At 41.8% G+C, this 17,496-nt stretch overlaps 3 protein-coding genes across 3 annotated transcripts in view; 1 reads left to right on the top strand and 2 right to left on the bottom strand.

Annotated features, from left to right (window-relative positions):
* myog (myogenin) overlaps positions 1 to 17,496 on the top strand; it is a 39,996-nt gene that overhangs the window by 12,532 nt on the left and 9,968 nt on the right. The gene's annotated exons all lie outside the window — the stretch shown is intronic.
* LOC143512931 (uncharacterized) lies at positions 181 to 2,725 on the bottom strand. Its single transcript, XM_077003751.1, has 3 exons — positions 1,667 to 2,725; positions 917 to 1,068; positions 181 to 826 (listed from the first exon to the last, which is right to left on the bottom strand). The coding sequence occupies exons 2-3, from the start codon at positions 963 to 965 to the stop codon at positions 456 to 458; spliced, it is 420 nt and encodes a 139-aa protein (XP_076859866.1). The 5' UTR covers positions 966 to 1,068; positions 1,667 to 2,725; the 3' UTR covers positions 181 to 455.
* Positions 8,763 to 16,880, bottom strand: LOC143512923 (uncharacterized). The gene is made up of 5 exons (XM_077003739.1): positions 16,585 to 16,880; positions 15,864 to 16,303; positions 10,281 to 10,469; positions 10,039 to 10,121; positions 8,763 to 9,942 (listed from the first exon to the last, which is right to left on the bottom strand). The coding sequence occupies exons 1-5, from the start codon at positions 16,769 to 16,771 to the stop codon at positions 8,955 to 8,957; spliced, it is 1,887 nt and encodes a 628-aa protein (XP_076859854.1). The 5' UTR covers positions 16,772 to 16,880; the 3' UTR covers positions 8,763 to 8,954.

The raw sequence follows: 17,496 nt of genomic DNA, 5'->3' as shown, positions 1-17,496 counted from the left end.
CTTCACTGCATTCAGCCATTGACATAGTTAATTGCGCTGGTTTGTCACTACTCTGCAATTGTGAAACTATGAACAGTGCACAGGGCAGAGGTTATTAACTCATGAACTAATTATATATATATATATATATATATATATATATATATATATATATATATATATATATATATATATATATAATTTTTTTTTAACACTATCAATCACCTTATGACATCTTAAACACCTTAATTGTCCAAGTCTTTCCTTTAAATATAAAGCAGGGCAAATTGCACCCCACCTCTTTCTCTCTAAAGCTGAACTAAAAACACAGCAATAAGATAAACAAGTACATCACGTAAAGCGCGTGAAGTGAAGAGGTGCGTCTCTAAAACTCTACAACGGCAGATAAAAGAGCAGAGATAAATGGTTCACGCACGTATCCCTCACCACTCTTCATACTGCGGTCCTGAAACCCTCTAGGAGTGGTTGTCTTCAGCATTTTCCAGATGAACCTTGAGGTGTCTGTTCCGGGCACTTCTGTCACTGAACCTCTTCCCACATGTGGGGCAGCTGTAGGGTTTCTCGCCCGTGTGGATTCGAACATGAACGTTGAGGTGACTGGACTGCCTAAAGTTCTTGTCACAAAAACGGCAGTGATATGGTTTCTCTCCAGAGTGAACCCTCAGATGAATCTTCAGAAGTCCACGAGAGGTAAAGGTCCTTCCACACACCACGCACAGGTTTGCTCCGGAAATGCCGTCATCGTCGGCCCCGCGACACGTTCCCGAGGGTTCCTGTCCGTTCTCGTTCATTTCCATAGTCAGGTCTCCTAGACCGGACGGGAACCCTATAGAGAAGCCAGACAAACAGTTGTTTACACTCTGCGCTCATAGCCAGCTGAAAGAAAAAAAGAAGTGGCGGCTCTGTGCCTGCTTACCCGACGGAGGGCTTTGGGCTTCGTCCAACAGCATGACGTCCGTGAACATCTCTTTGCGTCTCCTAAATGCCGTCTCTGCACTCTGCTCCGCTCTTCGGTCTCTCCCCACTTTTAGTAGTTTGCTTCGTCCACGAGCCCTTTTCAGACGATATCTAAAATTGATATTCGGTGAAACTTTGATTTGTGTTTGATGATGAATTAAAATTCATGATACAATAATAGAAAAAAAAACAACCCTTTAACTGCCACTCAATATTTTAAATGTAATAAACATCTTTAAACAAAGTTTTATAAGATTGCTGTTAGTTTGGACTTTTCCTTCCCCAAATGCATTGCAAATGCAACGAGCCCTAACTAGAGATGTAGTGTGATGGAATGAAATGATGAAACCATTTAAGAGCAGAACATAAATTTTACTGAAATAAAGAAAACAGAGAACATGTGTCATCTGCACCCACAACACAACAGTGTAAAAAGCAGATGCAGGTGCTACAGTCACGTCACAGCAGTGCTGAGACTCCGACAGCACAATCGCATGGATCAAACCCCTTGACTGCATTCAGCTGCCCGGTAGCTTATGTTACAATTAGCAATATTATCCATGTCATTTTTGCCATCTGTGATCTGTGTATATATAAAGCGAGTTTCTCCTTGGTTTTTCACTCATGTATGATCCTTGCATTACCACCTGCCGGCCAGCAGCAGGCGCTGTGGTGTTGAACTCCACTCCAGGAGGGACAAAGGCCTTACCCATCCTGCCCTCTCCTAGACAAAGGCACTTTTCTAGTGCCAGATAACCCCACAGGTGATTCATTCCTGAGACATGGGGAACAAAAAATAAATAATCATGGCAAGATTCCCCATTTGAACATAGCATGGCCTTCTTGTCATTAAAAATGTATAATGCATTATACTTTTAAAAATCAACAATACACATTCGCTGCTTTAGAGTAAACTGAAACTAAAAACACAACACTCGGAACATACTCCAAAAAAATAACAAAACAGTCACATGTATTTTCTTTGGCACAGATCCTTCAGCTGAAAGCAGCAAATGTTTGGGATTCCACTGCCTCCATGGGGCATTAGAACAGCAGGATGAAGGAAGTATCTTGCTGCATGGGGCTACTTGGGGTTGTAAAACACCAAACAACATACACATCCATTATATTTCATTCTTGACTGACCTAAGTGTGGCCTTAACACAACAGCCGATATTTAGCATTAACATTTGCTGGAATTAACATGTACTAATGAACTCAAAGTGGTGTTGGAATTCCTTTGGTGATACCTGGAGTTCTAGTGAAACTGGCACCGTGTGGATGAAACTGAGCATCAGCGCATGCGCCACTTCCCCTGTGCTTCCTGTCTTCCTAACAGGAAGTGTTTGTGATTCTGGCAGTTCTGAAAGGCATAACATATTGGGAAAAAGATCAATGATGCTGACTTCACATAATAATCAAACATTCTAAAAATGAAATACAGAGAATGCAAATTACACAGTTGTGCTTCCAGATATGATTATTTGCATATTTTAAAGTCCTTTTCAAATCCTCTTTCTTAATTGCACTCAATCAAAATGATCATTTATATGAGGCTGTGTCTGTTGATCTGTAAATAGACCATATACAGACTATATACAGAGGTACACTTCAGACACCAAAACGATGCAGTTAAAGAGTGCATGCAGAGGCAGCCCAGTCCCCACACAACACTATAGTCACAGGACTTTCTTCCCCCCCACAGAAAAGTGAATAACATTGATTATAATCACATCTTACCTCCGTCATCTGTGGTCTGAAGTAGATGGAAGGAGGTCAGAGATGCGCTTTCAGCTGATACCATGATTGGCTGACTGCTTTGCTTGTGATTGGTCGACAGCTCTGCTTGGCATGGTGGTTAGATAAACGGGCCTGCGCCCCGTGCAGTGTTGTCACTGCCACAGGCATATTTGTGCCGATGCTAAAGGTTTACATTTAAAAAGCTGTGTTTTATTATCGTCATTTGTAAACGTGGTCTTTAAAATGCAGCCAACAGCGCACATGCTTTGATGAGACGTTATTGTACCCGAGCAATATTAATATGCGATTTGCTGGCGAAGGACATGTTTCTGAATGGAAGCCTACAGCACGTAATGTAAATGTAAATTTGACAACAGCAACAACTACTGCTGATTATCACATGTAAGCAGAACTCAAATGCAAATTAAAGTAACTCTATGCTCATTCATATGCAAATTAATGTAACTAAAACAAATTTGTCTTTTTTAAAGCATTATAACTGATGTAGATTATAAACACATTACTGCACTCTTCAGTTTCAACTGAGGACACCAAACCAGTTTATTATCTTGGAGCGGTCCTTAGGCAACTCCATGTTACCTCGACTCATTGTTGCACCAAATGAGTATCCAGACCAAAGAAAAAAAGGTATCAATGATTTTGAAGAAAAATACGTAAGATAATCTGATCTATTTTGGATTGACTGCTCACATCTGCAACCGTCTGCGTGCGCAGGCCGTCTGAGGTTCTCCAGATCTGGGGTTAGTACACTACAGAGTGTAAACCCTCAACAAACCATCTGGCCCAGAGTTCTATGCACTGGAAATTTGACACATTCAAACTACATGTATATAAGACACAGTCAATCCTGTCTTTACGTGATCAAGTCTCCTTCAGCACATCCTCCTCCATCATGGACAGTTCGGTCCACACCCAACATCCAGGTTTACTCATCCATTATTCACACCTAACAGTGTACACCAGTGTAATGAGTGGACAGTTAAAGGGTTAGCGTTAGCAATATGGAGAACATACCTCTCTCTCTTTTGGGCCAGTTCTTTATCCTGCCCCAGCGGATCATAATTAACACCTCGTTTATGCAGGCTGACTCTTGGCCTACTCGTTAACGGGAGCTGAGTTAGGGAGAGAGAGGGTAAGGAAACAACCAAATCACAATCAACGATCAACACTTTCCACAAATGGCAGCAAGATAACAGCACTGAAACATCTTCCATGAAAACATCTGTCCAGCTTCATCTATTTGTTAATTTGTTCTCCTATTAATTTGCAGATTACCAACAGTATCACAGAAGTGAAAAGGTAATAACTTGATTTAACCCTTTAAAGCCTAAAGCACCAAATAATTACAAGAAAATTCTAATTTTTTGAAACAGGAGTGTTTATTTGACCTTCTGTGAAATTTTAAAAACTGTAAAAACACTGCATATATGAGTTTTGTTTTGTATCATATTTGATACAATCGAGTATACATTTGATACTTTATTGCTTACAGCAAGTAAAAACCTAAATAAACAAAAACTTAACAAAAGCATATATTATTTTTAGGGGTGTATTCAACTAAGGATTTTCATAGTCGAATGTCATTCGTCAGCTGTTCCTTTTAGTCGACTAATAGTCGAATCTGGTTTATTTTTTAATTTAGAGCACCTTAAACGGGATCCCGTTCTCATTCAGGACTTTTTTCCTCTTCAAAGTAAAAACCTAAAACACTCAGATAAATGAATAAACACGGTAGGTTGGCTTTATTCAGCTTTTATTTATTTACTTTTTTAATGAAATTTTAGAGAACATTAACCATCAGTGCGCATTGCGCATATCGAACTGTCGGACAGGCACTGTGCAAAACGTCAAAAATATTTTAAATAAAATATGCCTGAAAATATAAAAAAATTGCCACACAACAGCAAAAAAATATAAGGAAAGATTCAAGTAACGGGGTTTAAAAGCAAACAACAAAAAAATGTTTATAGGCCTACTTGCCGAGACGCACCGCGACGAGACGAGACGACACGACACGACTGAAACGACAAACGTTTTTTTCGCCTTACGCGTTTTAAATGGTATTTCATGTTGGTTGTTGTGCGAAATGAAAGACGTTGATGACATAACTTGCACTTTACTTTGTTTGATTCATCTTTATCTTTTTCAAAATACTTTTGAAGTTTTTTAGTAGCCATTATAATCTCGGCAGATGCTGCGTATTCTGTAGCGTGTTCAGCTCCGCTCGTTTGGATTGTGCAACTGCAGGGTGTGATTTATTAATGTGTAGTAAGGAAGATGCCTATTGTTAATGCACAAACATCATTTAAAAATATTTATTAACAGAAATTAGGATGATTTTATTTGACAAAAGGCTATATATAACGAAAACAAAGACATTTCATGTAACAACTAATGCTTAGCTGCATCCTTGGGCACCCCCATGCAGTTAGAATGGTACATTCGACTATGACGTTCATAGTCGACTAGGGGCTATAGTCGAATCATCGATTATTACAGGTCACCCCTATTTATTTTACCATTTACACTTTTTTACACCTTTACATTTTTACTCTGGTAATTTCAAACAATTGGGATCTCCAGAAAAAAAAACATAACATTGGGATTTCCACTACAACTTGAAATAAATTGTGGGGTTGAGTAAAATTCAGGTGTGCAGCATTGACATCACCACCAATGGGACTGGTAGGCTGGAAGATTAACCCTTCAGTTAGTTTGGTCCATAACCACCTTAATTTGCATTGTGGTGAGCAACAAAACAGTTTCTGTCTTTGTTCAGGCAAAGATGGATCTTACATTTCGAGCATTGGACGTGGGATAAGTGATTGCCTCTGCAGTGCTTGCATCTCTGTCGGGTTTCCCATGTTGGGAAATGACCAAAGCCGTCCTTTCTCACATCAGGAGGCACACTGGATGTTGGCCTTTTGCGGGGGGGGCGTTTCTCCTGCTTCTGGAGACAATAGTAGTCTGCCACACTTGACTTTGCCCTTTCCTGCACTTGTGAGAGAAGTGCCAACAGCAGCCTGAAACCTTCGCAGGGCCATGGGTTTCTGGATGGGTTTCAGTTTCTTCTGGTCTCTTCTGTAGAGGGTCCATGCATTGATTACTGCTACTGTGACAGTGTGCCACCAAATGTACATATACCATCTTCTGGATCTGAAGTTGAACTTGTAAAGTGCAGACAGCGTGTCAAGAAGGTCCACTCCTCCCATGAACCTGTTATATGATTCAACAATGGCTGGCCTGGGAACCATAATGTGGGTTTTGGATTTTCGATCCCAGCGTTTCACATAGCCCAGTGGTTCGATGCCGACAAAAGAAGAAAGTAGGTTCATGGCTTTGTTGTCACACCACCTTACAATGATGGTGTTTTCCTGGTTTACTCTGTAATCCAGAGACCCTCTTCCCTTTGTCTTCAATTCATTCTCATCAATCATGTTGCAGTCTTTTACCCTGTTCATTTGGACCGTGCCTATGTAGAAGATTCCTCTTGCTTTCAATTGTTCCACCAATGGAACTGACGTGAAATATTGGTCTGCAAAGACCTTGTGATTTTTTCCTGTTGGAAGGGTTGAGGTCATTTTCAGGACAACATCTCCAGTAATACCTACATCAGATTTCACTTGCTCTGGATTTTCAGCCCCTTGGCAAACATCAAAGTCGTACAGAAAGCCACTTTGTCCAGCACGTCCCCACATCTTGAACCCCCACTTGTGAGGTTTTGCTGATATACAGACATGAAGATGTGATTTACCTTTGAAAGGCACCATGATTTCATCAACAGTGTGACATTCTTCAGGAGGTACGCAAAGAAACTGTTCTCGTAGTTTTTGTAACCATGGCCTGAGTTTCCACAGTTTATCTTTCCTTGCATCATCAGACACACTGAGGTTGTCCTGAAAGTGAATCAGTGTCAGCAATTTCAGGAATCGATCTCGAGACATCACGTCAGAAACTGAAGAGTGTTTTGTCTCTGTCTCCCAATAAGCTCGTACATTGGGCATCTGTACTAACCCCATGTGCATGTACATACCCAGAATTTGCTCAATTTCTTTGGCAGTTGTGTTTACTGACTTTCCTTGCTTCAATATACTGTACAAGTTTGTTTGTTCTGCAATTTCCTGTAGCATTTCGTCAGTTACAAACTTTTTTAAATACATGTATGGTGTCCAGTCAAGCCTGTCTTCAGAGTCTTCCTCAAAACATTCAGAAAATTGAGCAGCTGGAGGTTCAAATAGTTTCTTTTTCCACTGATACTCTTTCCTTTTGACCTTTGCCCCCCATGCTGACTGATTTGTGGTGTCGTGAATTGTTGTCTGGTCAACACTTTGACCTTGTAAGTCTTCCTCATCACTACTATCCAAGTATTGCTTTGTACACATTGCAGTAGGAGTCCATTCCTCATCATCATTATAGTCTTCCCCAAACTCCTCCAGGTCGCTTGAATTGCCATCCAAAATTGTCTTCAGAACATCTTCAACACTATGCGTTTTTGCCATCTAAAACAATACACACCCAGACAAATTATTGTTTATTTATTCTCTGAATTAATCAGTTTATAGTGAAAATCAAAGAGCAAATGCTAGACATTGTCACACAGGTTGCATATCTTGTCATTAGCAAGACAAAGGGCGCTAACCGCTAATCACTTCACAGCAGGGAGGTGGGCTACTGGGTGGCTTATGAAAATTTTCATAGCTTTAGTCATATTAATGTTAACCCTAAACTCTGAAAACATTTTATACAATGCATAATGCATGAAATGCATGGCTACAGATCAATTACCTTATATACCTGCTGTATATAATTTGATACACAATTTCAACACGATTTTACAATTAAATAAATTATGAAATATTAAGTTAATATAAGTTGCATCCAGTAGCGAACCGTGACCATTAAACCTGGGCCCGCTCCCCCCCTAATTAATTAAGAATTTCCTTGAATTACGTGCAAAAAAATTAACTGCAAAAAAAAAAAAATAAATAAAATAAAATAACTGAGACGATAAGACGACAGTACAGCTTTAGAAATGCTAAATAAACAATAACATCTGTACTAGATAACTTCTTAAGCAAAATAAGGTTCCAACAAAATAAGGTTCACAGCTCCGTGTTCCTCGGGAGCGGAATATGTAAACAACGCGCACGAGGGCATCAAAGGACTGAATCGAAACTAGCTAGCGGTGGTACGCTAATGACAGCTAGTGTCGCCACAGCAGGCAGAAATTATCATACAGTTAAGCCCGCCCACTAAGAGGGAAGATATGATTGGTCAATTTGAAACTGGTATTGCACTGAATTATAACTGCCAGGCCCTCTGTAAACGAACATCAGGCATCACAGTCCTGATAGGGGGAGACACAGGCTCACAGGCTTCCACTTAACCCCTCACCTTCCAACACAGATTGAATAGACACGGTTGAATAATTTATTTGCTTATACTTCTGTAATTGTTTAGATGTCAAACTGTAAGTAGATTTAAAAAACTGGATAAATTATATATATTCATGTTTTAAGAATATTTTAGGCCCTCTAAGAGGGCGTAGAGGGCCCTGACGGTTCCCCACTGGTTGCATCAATCCAGTAAATCTCATATTTAACTATCTGTAAGTATTTGAGTGTTTTTCTTACCTTAACTTTTACAAAATTGGTAAAAATGTTGAGGCAAAACCACAGGTGAATCACTTTTTGACAACAGCCATTTTGGATGTTTAATTTAAGGTTCGCTAGTTCATTAAGTACACAAGTCGTCCACCAGGTGGCAGGAAACGTGTAGGGTTTAATACATCAGGTTTTAGAGGAAAAAGTTATCACACTGATGATCTCAGAAACTCATGAATCAAACATGATTCGCTTGGCATTAAAGGAGGTTCAGTAACGTTGCAAGGGGAAATGCAAGCGCCAAATAAGCACCAATTGTCTGTGTGTTCTTGCACCATGGTCATCAGCCTGCTTTAAGCCCCCTGAGGTGAAGGATCTGATACGGGATTGTGAAATGCAGAGCATACAAAACTGAACAGAAAGCAAAAATCTGGACCAGTGTTATACTCTGTAGGGTTTATTAAATCAGGTTAATACATCAGTGTTAAGTGTTATACTCTGTATAACAGTAAAAATATAACTAGGTAAAACCATCATATATATATATGCATTAAAAAAACCACAAAGTTGAAAGCGATGCATGAATGGAACACACCCTCCAATTAACAGAAACAAACCAACAGTCTCGGTTGCTCATGCCTTCAAACACCTTGGCATGTAGAAAGAGAAAAAGAAGCGCTCGCTTCTGTCCCTGATCGTGTCCACCACTTCATCGTCTTTGTAAACCCGCTGAATCAGCAAGTCCTCATTTGCAAATACCACAAAGTCACACCACTCGAGTCCCGTGATGAGCATCTGACTCTGGATCTGCCAGTAGTACGCATGTTGCTTATGTAACCTCAGGCAGCCTTTGTCAAGTCTGACATAGGAGCAGTCCAAGAAGCTCTTCACATTTGGGCACTTCACCTCAACCAGGCCGTACGGGGGGCTTTCGGAGGGATCGTATACCAGTCCGTCCGGCGACGCACACATCCAGGGGGCGTCAGGGTGGATGACGAAGCCGCAGGGCGAGTAGTTCACGTGCGCCGTGCGGCAGTACTCCTCCACGGCTGTCTGGTGCACCTGCGAGCCCGTGGCCAAGAGCTTCCTGCCGCGGCCAGTAGGGGGCCGGCCGCTACGCTCGATCCTGCATGCCAGGAGCTGGGCACTGCTGTCTCCCCTCACGCGGCACACGGCTCTGGCGCGGGAGGACGTGAGACGGAGTCGGCTCAGCTCCTCCCACCGCGGCCCACCACGCCGACCCCGGGTGTCCTGTTCCGTCTGACGGGACACCTCCCACGTGGTGTCAAGCAAGCACAGGAACTCGCGCTCTGCATCATTGCGTACGCACGCTGGGCTCGAGCGAGTCAGCCGGTAGCCCTCGAGCGGCAGCGCCGGTGGGGGAGGGGCATCGGGGAACAGCACGTGACAGCTGCCCGACAGTAGTGGCTGCTGATAGGACAGCACGCTTCCAACGGGGACCTTGCCGAAGGCAGACTCTACCCATGGGCCTTCGTTACGGATGCCCATGGTACCAATCAAAGGAGCTTTGTCAGAGGACACATCTTTGTACATGTCTGACAGCTGAAGGACCGGGAGATCAGAGATCGAGATATCTTTCATGTCTTTGTAGAGCGTGTTCCTATGTACAGAAACATTATGGGTCACATTATGAATATAGATCTATAATTAGTAAGCATGTTTTATATAATAAATGAAGATTTGCTGCTGACCTTACCTGGGCATTTCAGAAATTGTCTTCTGCTTAGGTTTAACTGATAGCACCACTGATTTATTCACTGGGTTTGGCCTCACTCTCTTCTTCAATAATGAAGAACAATAAAGACAAAATCAGCCATTACGGTAAAGGTTAAATCAACATTTGTGGTGCCTACTGTAGTCACATGACCAGGCAAATCAATGGATACATTAGCAATAAACATTACTTATGACACCTTTAAGGTCCATACACAAACGTACCGGATTTCTGGGTTTATGCCGTGTTTTCCCTGACCAGTCCTGGGTTGCTGGTACTGCAGGGATTTTAAACTGAGAGCAGCGTCCCGCCTGACGCAACACAATGACAGAGTGGTTGCACAGAGCCAGGGCACAGCGGCAGGAGCACCATGTGGCCGGAAGCTCTACAGTGTGCGTGTGCCGCATTACCACCTGACAGCCGTGGACAGGAAGCAAAGGATCAAATTCACAACTTGGATGCATTTTTCACATTTAACTAAATGGAATAAAATTTCATATTTAATATTTTTTACTAGTGAAAGAACTCGAGACAAGTGAACACCGCGCTCATCTGACCACAGGACAGTGCTGAACTACTCTCCACCGAGCAAGGCCAACCATGTGTGCAAACTGAACAGAGATGGAACGGGTTGAGGGGGAACAACCGACCGAATGAAAGACTAAATGCCAAAAAAGGGGCCGATTTAAAGTGACCCACGGGTACAGCTTGTTCACTTCCCGTCAGTGTTACCAACAAAGCAGGCGACAATTTGTTTAATTAAAAATAAATTGTATTCATTTTTTTACCATGCAACTTTGATGTTTCAGACAAAAATGCTCTAGAGATGTTTGCTAGGTGAATCCTCTAGAGATATGCCTGGTAGCTGGATGCTTAATTGGACTGTTGGACTCTGCAGATTACACACAAGAGTTTTTTGATCTTGCTACTGTACGCAGATTAATTTGCAATGTCCTGATTTAAAGCACACGAGTTTTAGTGAGGGCCAGCTTTAGAATTACTGCCATAAACACCTGCAAGTGCAGCTGGGTTTCAACTTTTAAAACAGTATATTACTTTTTTTATGGATGTAATGCATTTTTTGAGCATGCAACTTTGTGTAAAGAACATATGTATTTTTAATTCTTTGTTCAGTGACATTCTTAACTTCACCATCCAAATAATGTCAAGTTGTGCAACCAAATGAGTTTACTATTGTACTATTAACTCCAAGTGAAACCTTTGGCATGTTTTTTTGTCTGACATACAAACTGAATTTGACTGACATACAAATTAACACATTGAATATTGGCTTCATTAAACCAATAAATAAGAGGTTAAAAGTGATGTTTTAACTGGTAGACTGTCAGTAAATCCACCCGTCAACATTAGTAATAGCAGGACGTTTTCTGAATAATTGTATTTTTATTTTAAAAAAGTGTTTGTCAACAGGTTTTTGAAGTTAAATTAGTAAACTAATCAAAAGCAGGATTCATCATGAGATCACGTTTTATACACAGGGATGTAGTAGATTAGAATGGACTGTGGATTTGAAAATTAATGCGATTAAAAAAGTCATGATTGATAAAATATTTAAAAACTTGAAATGGTAGTTTACTGGTAGAGAGCAAATCTTCAGTCTTCCACTGCTGAGCCCCCTTCAGTGGCTTCTACATGTGAAGTATAAAATATTTTGTGAAAAATATAAAGTAACCATTGATACTGCAGCCATGAAAATTCACACTACTGTTGAGTAACTGAAACTAGCATGTAAAGTTTGTTATTGAACTTAACATTGTGATATAGAGCAGGGGTGTCCAAACTTTTGCAGTGAGGGCCAGATTTGGTGAGGTGAACATGGGTGGGTGGGTGGGGCGAACATTCAGCCTGGCATTCTGGGGAGAGGGAGGGATGTCCAACCATTCAGCCTAGCATTTCGGGAGGAGGGGGTATAGTATAGAATACCCTGCCATCTGCCGCTATTGTATAATAAAGTACAGTACAGTATAGTATACACTGCCATCTTCTGGTGAATTATAAAATAGCTTTTTTTGGAGTCTACTGCCATCTCCTGGTGAAATATAAAATGCTGCTAAGCTCACGTTCTGCACGTTGTGAACTCTTGCTCTTTTTCTGAGTACATTATTTCTGTGACTTTGAAGAGACACTGCTTTATCAAATAACCATCTGAGAATGGTTTGCCATGGTGGGCTACAAGTTTAGCGACTTCATAGCTTGCCGTTTTCCTGTATTTTGTTAGTACGCAAGTAACATAATACAGGAAGATGATAAAATCCTGCACCCAACATCCGAAGTCATGCAACAGACTTGGCTAGGATGTATTAACTAACCAACGACTATGATCTAATAATACCTACTACTATGCCCATGACCCATCGTCTCAACTACCCAATACTACTAAGAAGACAAGATAGATTTCACACACCCTATGCACACACTAGTTGCTTGAACAGAATACAGCAGCAGCTACAATCTGATACTGGCTCGACAAGGATCCAGAAGCACAGCGCACTATGTTCATGGTTCATTGCCTCAACTGCCCTCAGTACTCAAGTACTCAGACCACCAAACAAAAAAAATTGTTGATCTTGCAGGCTAGCTGCCATTTGCTAGACTTTGTGCTCGTTCGGGACTGGCGTAGATGTGTAAAATTGATGTTTGTTCTCATAATCCCGACAAACATTTATACTTGTGTTTGAAATCTTCTACATTCACTTGATATTTAGATTTTTTTTCCCCATTGCTGCCATTTCTGGTGACAATTTTTTTGTTTAGTGGAGAAGCAGTTCCCATGACTGGCTCTTTCTAGTGTTGAGACTGAGACGTGCAACAGAGTTGAGCTCAAGCTTCTTATGCAGGCCATATTCAATTGTATTTTCATAATCTGTTGTGGGCCAATGAAAACTGGACACCCCTGATATAGAGCTTATACTTATTTTGTAGGCATTCGCTTGGATGCCTCCCCTGTATTTCTAGAGCACAGGAAGTTCTAGTTACGTGGATATTGAAGATATTTTTTATCTTCCCATCTGCAGCATACAGCTCGCTTCAAACTCATCACCTGGTGAACCCCATGAATGGCTGGCGCACTATAGCACAACCAGGGGCCTCCCATTCAGTTCTTGGTCATCTTCGATACTGGCCGTGTTCATGTTGACCGTCGTGTTGTGGCTTTGGCAGATTTATGGTCTGCCGCAGCAGTGAGACATGTTCTTGGATTGGTAGACGTTCCATCTTCTCTGAGTGCGACCTCTGGAGTTGCTTCATCAACATTTTCACTGTCCTCCACGGTCACCCAGAAGAACTTGAGCACAGATTTTCTCTTTGTTAGTTGGCTGTAAAAAAATCTGCTGGGTCTGGACATCTGCAGAGTCAGCAGAATGCTCGACTGCACCATCAGCTCCATCGAGTGGTGTCTTTTCCCTGGGACTTCACACAGGCCCCTGGGTCACCTGCTGGATGCCTGAGAGGAAGTGGATGGTCCTAAGCAAATACAATTTGTGTGTTTTTTTTTTTTACGGTGCATAGTGACTAGACCATTACTCAACACGTGTACAGTTGTGGGATTCTCAGTCACACTCCTTAGCAGCCCTCGTCACGCCAAACAGATGCAGCTGCCATGTACGTGTTTGCCTCAAACATGACGAGACTGTACCTCACTATTAACCTTCATCATGACGAGACTACACCTCACTATTAACCTTCATCATGACGAGACTACACCTCACTATTAACCTTCATCATGACGAGACTACACCTCACTATTAACCTCCATCATGACGAGACTACACCTCACTATTAACCTCCATCATGACGAGACTACACCTCACTATTAACCTTCATCATGACGAGACTACACCTCACTATTAACCTCCATCATGACGAGACTACACCTCACTATTAACCTTCATCATGACGAGACTACACCTCACTATTAACCTTCATCATGACGAGACTACACCTCACTATTAACCTTCATCATGACGAGACTACACCTCACTATTAACCTTCATCATGACGAGACTACACCTCACTATTAACCTCCATCATGACGAGACTACACCTCACTATTAACCTTCATCATGACGAGACTACACCTCACTATTAACCTTCATCATGACGAGACTACACCTCACTATTAAGTCTGCAGGAGAAATTATCTGAAAAATGCTCATGAAGGATCATCTTCTCTTAGACCTCCTGTTCAAGCCCTGCACCCTTTGGCCAGGTAACGTGGTGCTTTTGGCCAAGCTGTCCAACATCCAATTAAGGAAAAGCTCAACAGTTTTTCACATCTTCCATCTTCTTCTATCTTTTTTAAATGGACGTAGGCATTATGCAGCTGAGACAGGGGTTATTTTATCCATAGAAACCAAGTCACAGTCTTTTCCGCATGGGAGGGTTGAAATTTCTGCCTAATTTGTAGTAGCGTTTCTGCACAGATACGATACATGCGTGATTCGAGCACAACAGCTGAGGAACACTGGCAGTTTTCTCAAGGCCTTTCCACTACAGTTAGTCAGTCCAGACTTGGGACGTCCTCACTGCCCAAGCAGGACGTGTGAGGACGCTCTGGGTTGCTGTACGTTCACACCATCTGGTCATCATCAGCATCGGGTTCAGCTGAAGCTCTGCTGGGATCCCTACGGCTTATGGCTGCTGCGCCCACAGAGTCAGACGTGAAGGTCCAGGTTTTCTCCATTGCCCTTTTCCGCTCTCTATACTTCCTCTGGTCGCACTTCCACTGGTATCTCACTTTCTCCTTGTCTGTTGTGGACAGCTGGCTAATGGAGCGTTTCACAATTTTTCCCTCTCTCTTCCTCCTCTGATAACTATAAAACATGATAATAAACTAATAAACGGTCTGACTTACTGCACAAAAGTAATGACTTTAAAATAAGCTGTTATCCAGACCGGCATCATAAAGTTGATGGGGATGTATTACCTCTCTTTTCTTTTTGCAAGATATGCTTCTCTTGCAGCTGGATCATTTTTTATGCGTTCCCTGTATCGTGCTGCTTTTTCTTTACTTGACAGTGGCATCTAAGATTATTAAAAATTACAAAAAAAGTTTGAAAATGTATAACATTTGAATAAACTAATAAACATTCTAGAAATGTAAAGGATAATTTTAGAGATTTAAATAACTTATGTAGTGGCAGTTCCTTGCAATTGCATATAATTTTGTAGGTTTTATGATTTTTTTTTAGCATTGGTTGCACCACCTGACATGAAAAGAGAACTATCCTACCTAACATTTCAAAGTTGCTCACTTTTTTATCATCAATATTTGGAAGTAAACGTTTTCACTATGCCATAAAAGCCATATGGGATCCTCCTGATGATGCAATTTCACATTTACAGTTATTACCTCTTCACTTCATAATAAAAGTCAGATGTTTACAGTTGTACGTTTCAGAACATAAATTGCTGGACAAAAATGTTTGTTACTTCAACAGCTTTAAAACTAAAGCTAATTGTACCTTTAAAAGTGGTTTATTTGAAAGGTTGTACACAGAACCATGGCATAGTATTTATTTTTGAACGAATTATTAAAATAGCACTTAACAGTTTTCTTGGTTTGTTCATTTGCAAGGACGGTTGTACCACAAGACAACTTGGAGGTTTGAGATAGCAAAACTAAAGAATATGTATTACTTGAATATACTAAATCTGTATTAAACTCAAATAGCTTTTGTAGAAGTAATATGCCATGAATTCATTTATTGTATTAAAATGAAAAAATGCACTCGCAAAACAAACAAACAAAAAAAAAGAAAACCCATGCCATTGACCCCTTTACTTGCCTTAGATCGTGCAGCCTTTTGCGCCGAGGTTAGTCTATGGCCTTCCAAGCCGTCCTCAAGCTCACAGGCCTGATCAAACGTGGCGCCGCCTGGCTGCGGCCCGCTGCACGCCGCCGTTCTCAGATCAGCCGCCGCGTCCTCGGGCTCTTCCTTTACGTCCTGCGCGAGCGGGGCGGCGTGCAGCAGCGTGCTGACGTCGCTCTCCGCCATCAGCGTGTGGAGCGCCTCCTCCACTCGCGCCTCGTCTTCCTGCCACGGGCCCGGGGACGGAGGCTCCTTGGCGGCGGGGCCGTGCGTCTCGGGAGCGGCGGGCTCGTCTTTCGTGGCGCTGAGCTCCAGCTTCACCTGGATGTCTGCGCCGTCCTCTCCCCACGGCTCCGCTCCAGGCTGCCGGCCAACACTGGCGGCTCCTTCGTGTAGGGCAGGCGCGCCAGGGCAGTCTAAAAACAACACACACAAAATAAAACAAAAGCAGCACATAACCACGTTAAAGGGCTCAGAGTCTCTAACGTGTTCGTGAAGACGCCGAGCGGGACTCCGCGGGAGGAAACACGCTCGCCAGCCATCGGCACCTTTTGTCTAGCCGCATTAGCTACGCGGCGAGGCTCCCAGGCCCCGCTAGGCACCGTGTATTAATGTACGCAGCCAGCCAACGTTTCATACCGTCACATGTACCCGAACCTCCCCGAACGGGTCGTTACTCGCCCCGTCCCCCACTCACCGGAGTAAAACTCGATGCCCGCCTCCAACAGTCTCGTCTTGAGAAGTTCATTTTCTTGTCTCGAGCGGGAGATTTCGTCGTGATACTCTGAAACTGTGACCTCCACGGCCTTAAAAATTTCCTGAGCTGCCAACGTTAATCGTTCCGTAAGGAAGACGCTTAGAGATTGAAGATTCGTCATGTCCATGTTGTACTAACAATTATGTGCGGCTAAAATAAACAGCTAATCCACCAACAACAAATATTTGGTTTTACTTCCCTCCCCTCCTTCTTCCTCTTTCAACTTCACAAGAAACGACGCACAGAAGCAGTTATATCGCCACCATCTGGACTGGAGTGCGGAGTAGCACTAACAATAATCGGAATTATATTTTATTTGTTTAGTTATGACTTTAAAAAATCTGTTAACAGTAAAAATCAAACAAAAGTGCCAGCCAACAAAATTAAAAAAAAGAAGCAAACTCTAGTCACTTTTGGGAGCTCTAATATAGGTGTTTCAACCATCGTAAGACAATCCAACAATCAATTATTTAAAAATGAAAAAAAAAAAATTCCAATACACTGTAAAAAAATCCTAAAATACGGGCAAATGACTGGCAGCAGCGGCTGCCAAACAAAAACTTTAATTTTAAAGTAAAAAACCTTGATTTAAATTAAGTGAAAAAACAATTAATTTACAGAAAATTTCATTAAACATTTTGCAGAGAAATACCGTTATTTTACAGATTTTTCCTCGATTATTATGATTTAGCACTTTTAATAAAGTGACAGCACAAATAGTTTTGCAGATAAATACCTTTATTTTACAACTTTTCCCTGAATTATTACAATTAAGCACTTTCAATAGAGTGACAGCACAAAAAGTTCGGCAGAGAAATACCGTAATACCATTCCTGCCGCTGTTATGTTCAA

The sequence above is a fragment of the Brachyhypopomus gauderio genome, chromosome 1, assembly GCF_052324685.1.
Source record: "Brachyhypopomus gauderio isolate BG-103 chromosome 1, BGAUD_0.2, whole genome shotgun sequence".
Taxonomy (NCBI): Eukaryota; Metazoa; Chordata; class Actinopteri; order Gymnotiformes; family Hypopomidae; genus Brachyhypopomus; species Brachyhypopomus gauderio.
This window is presented reverse-complemented; position numbering and strand designations above follow the sequence as displayed.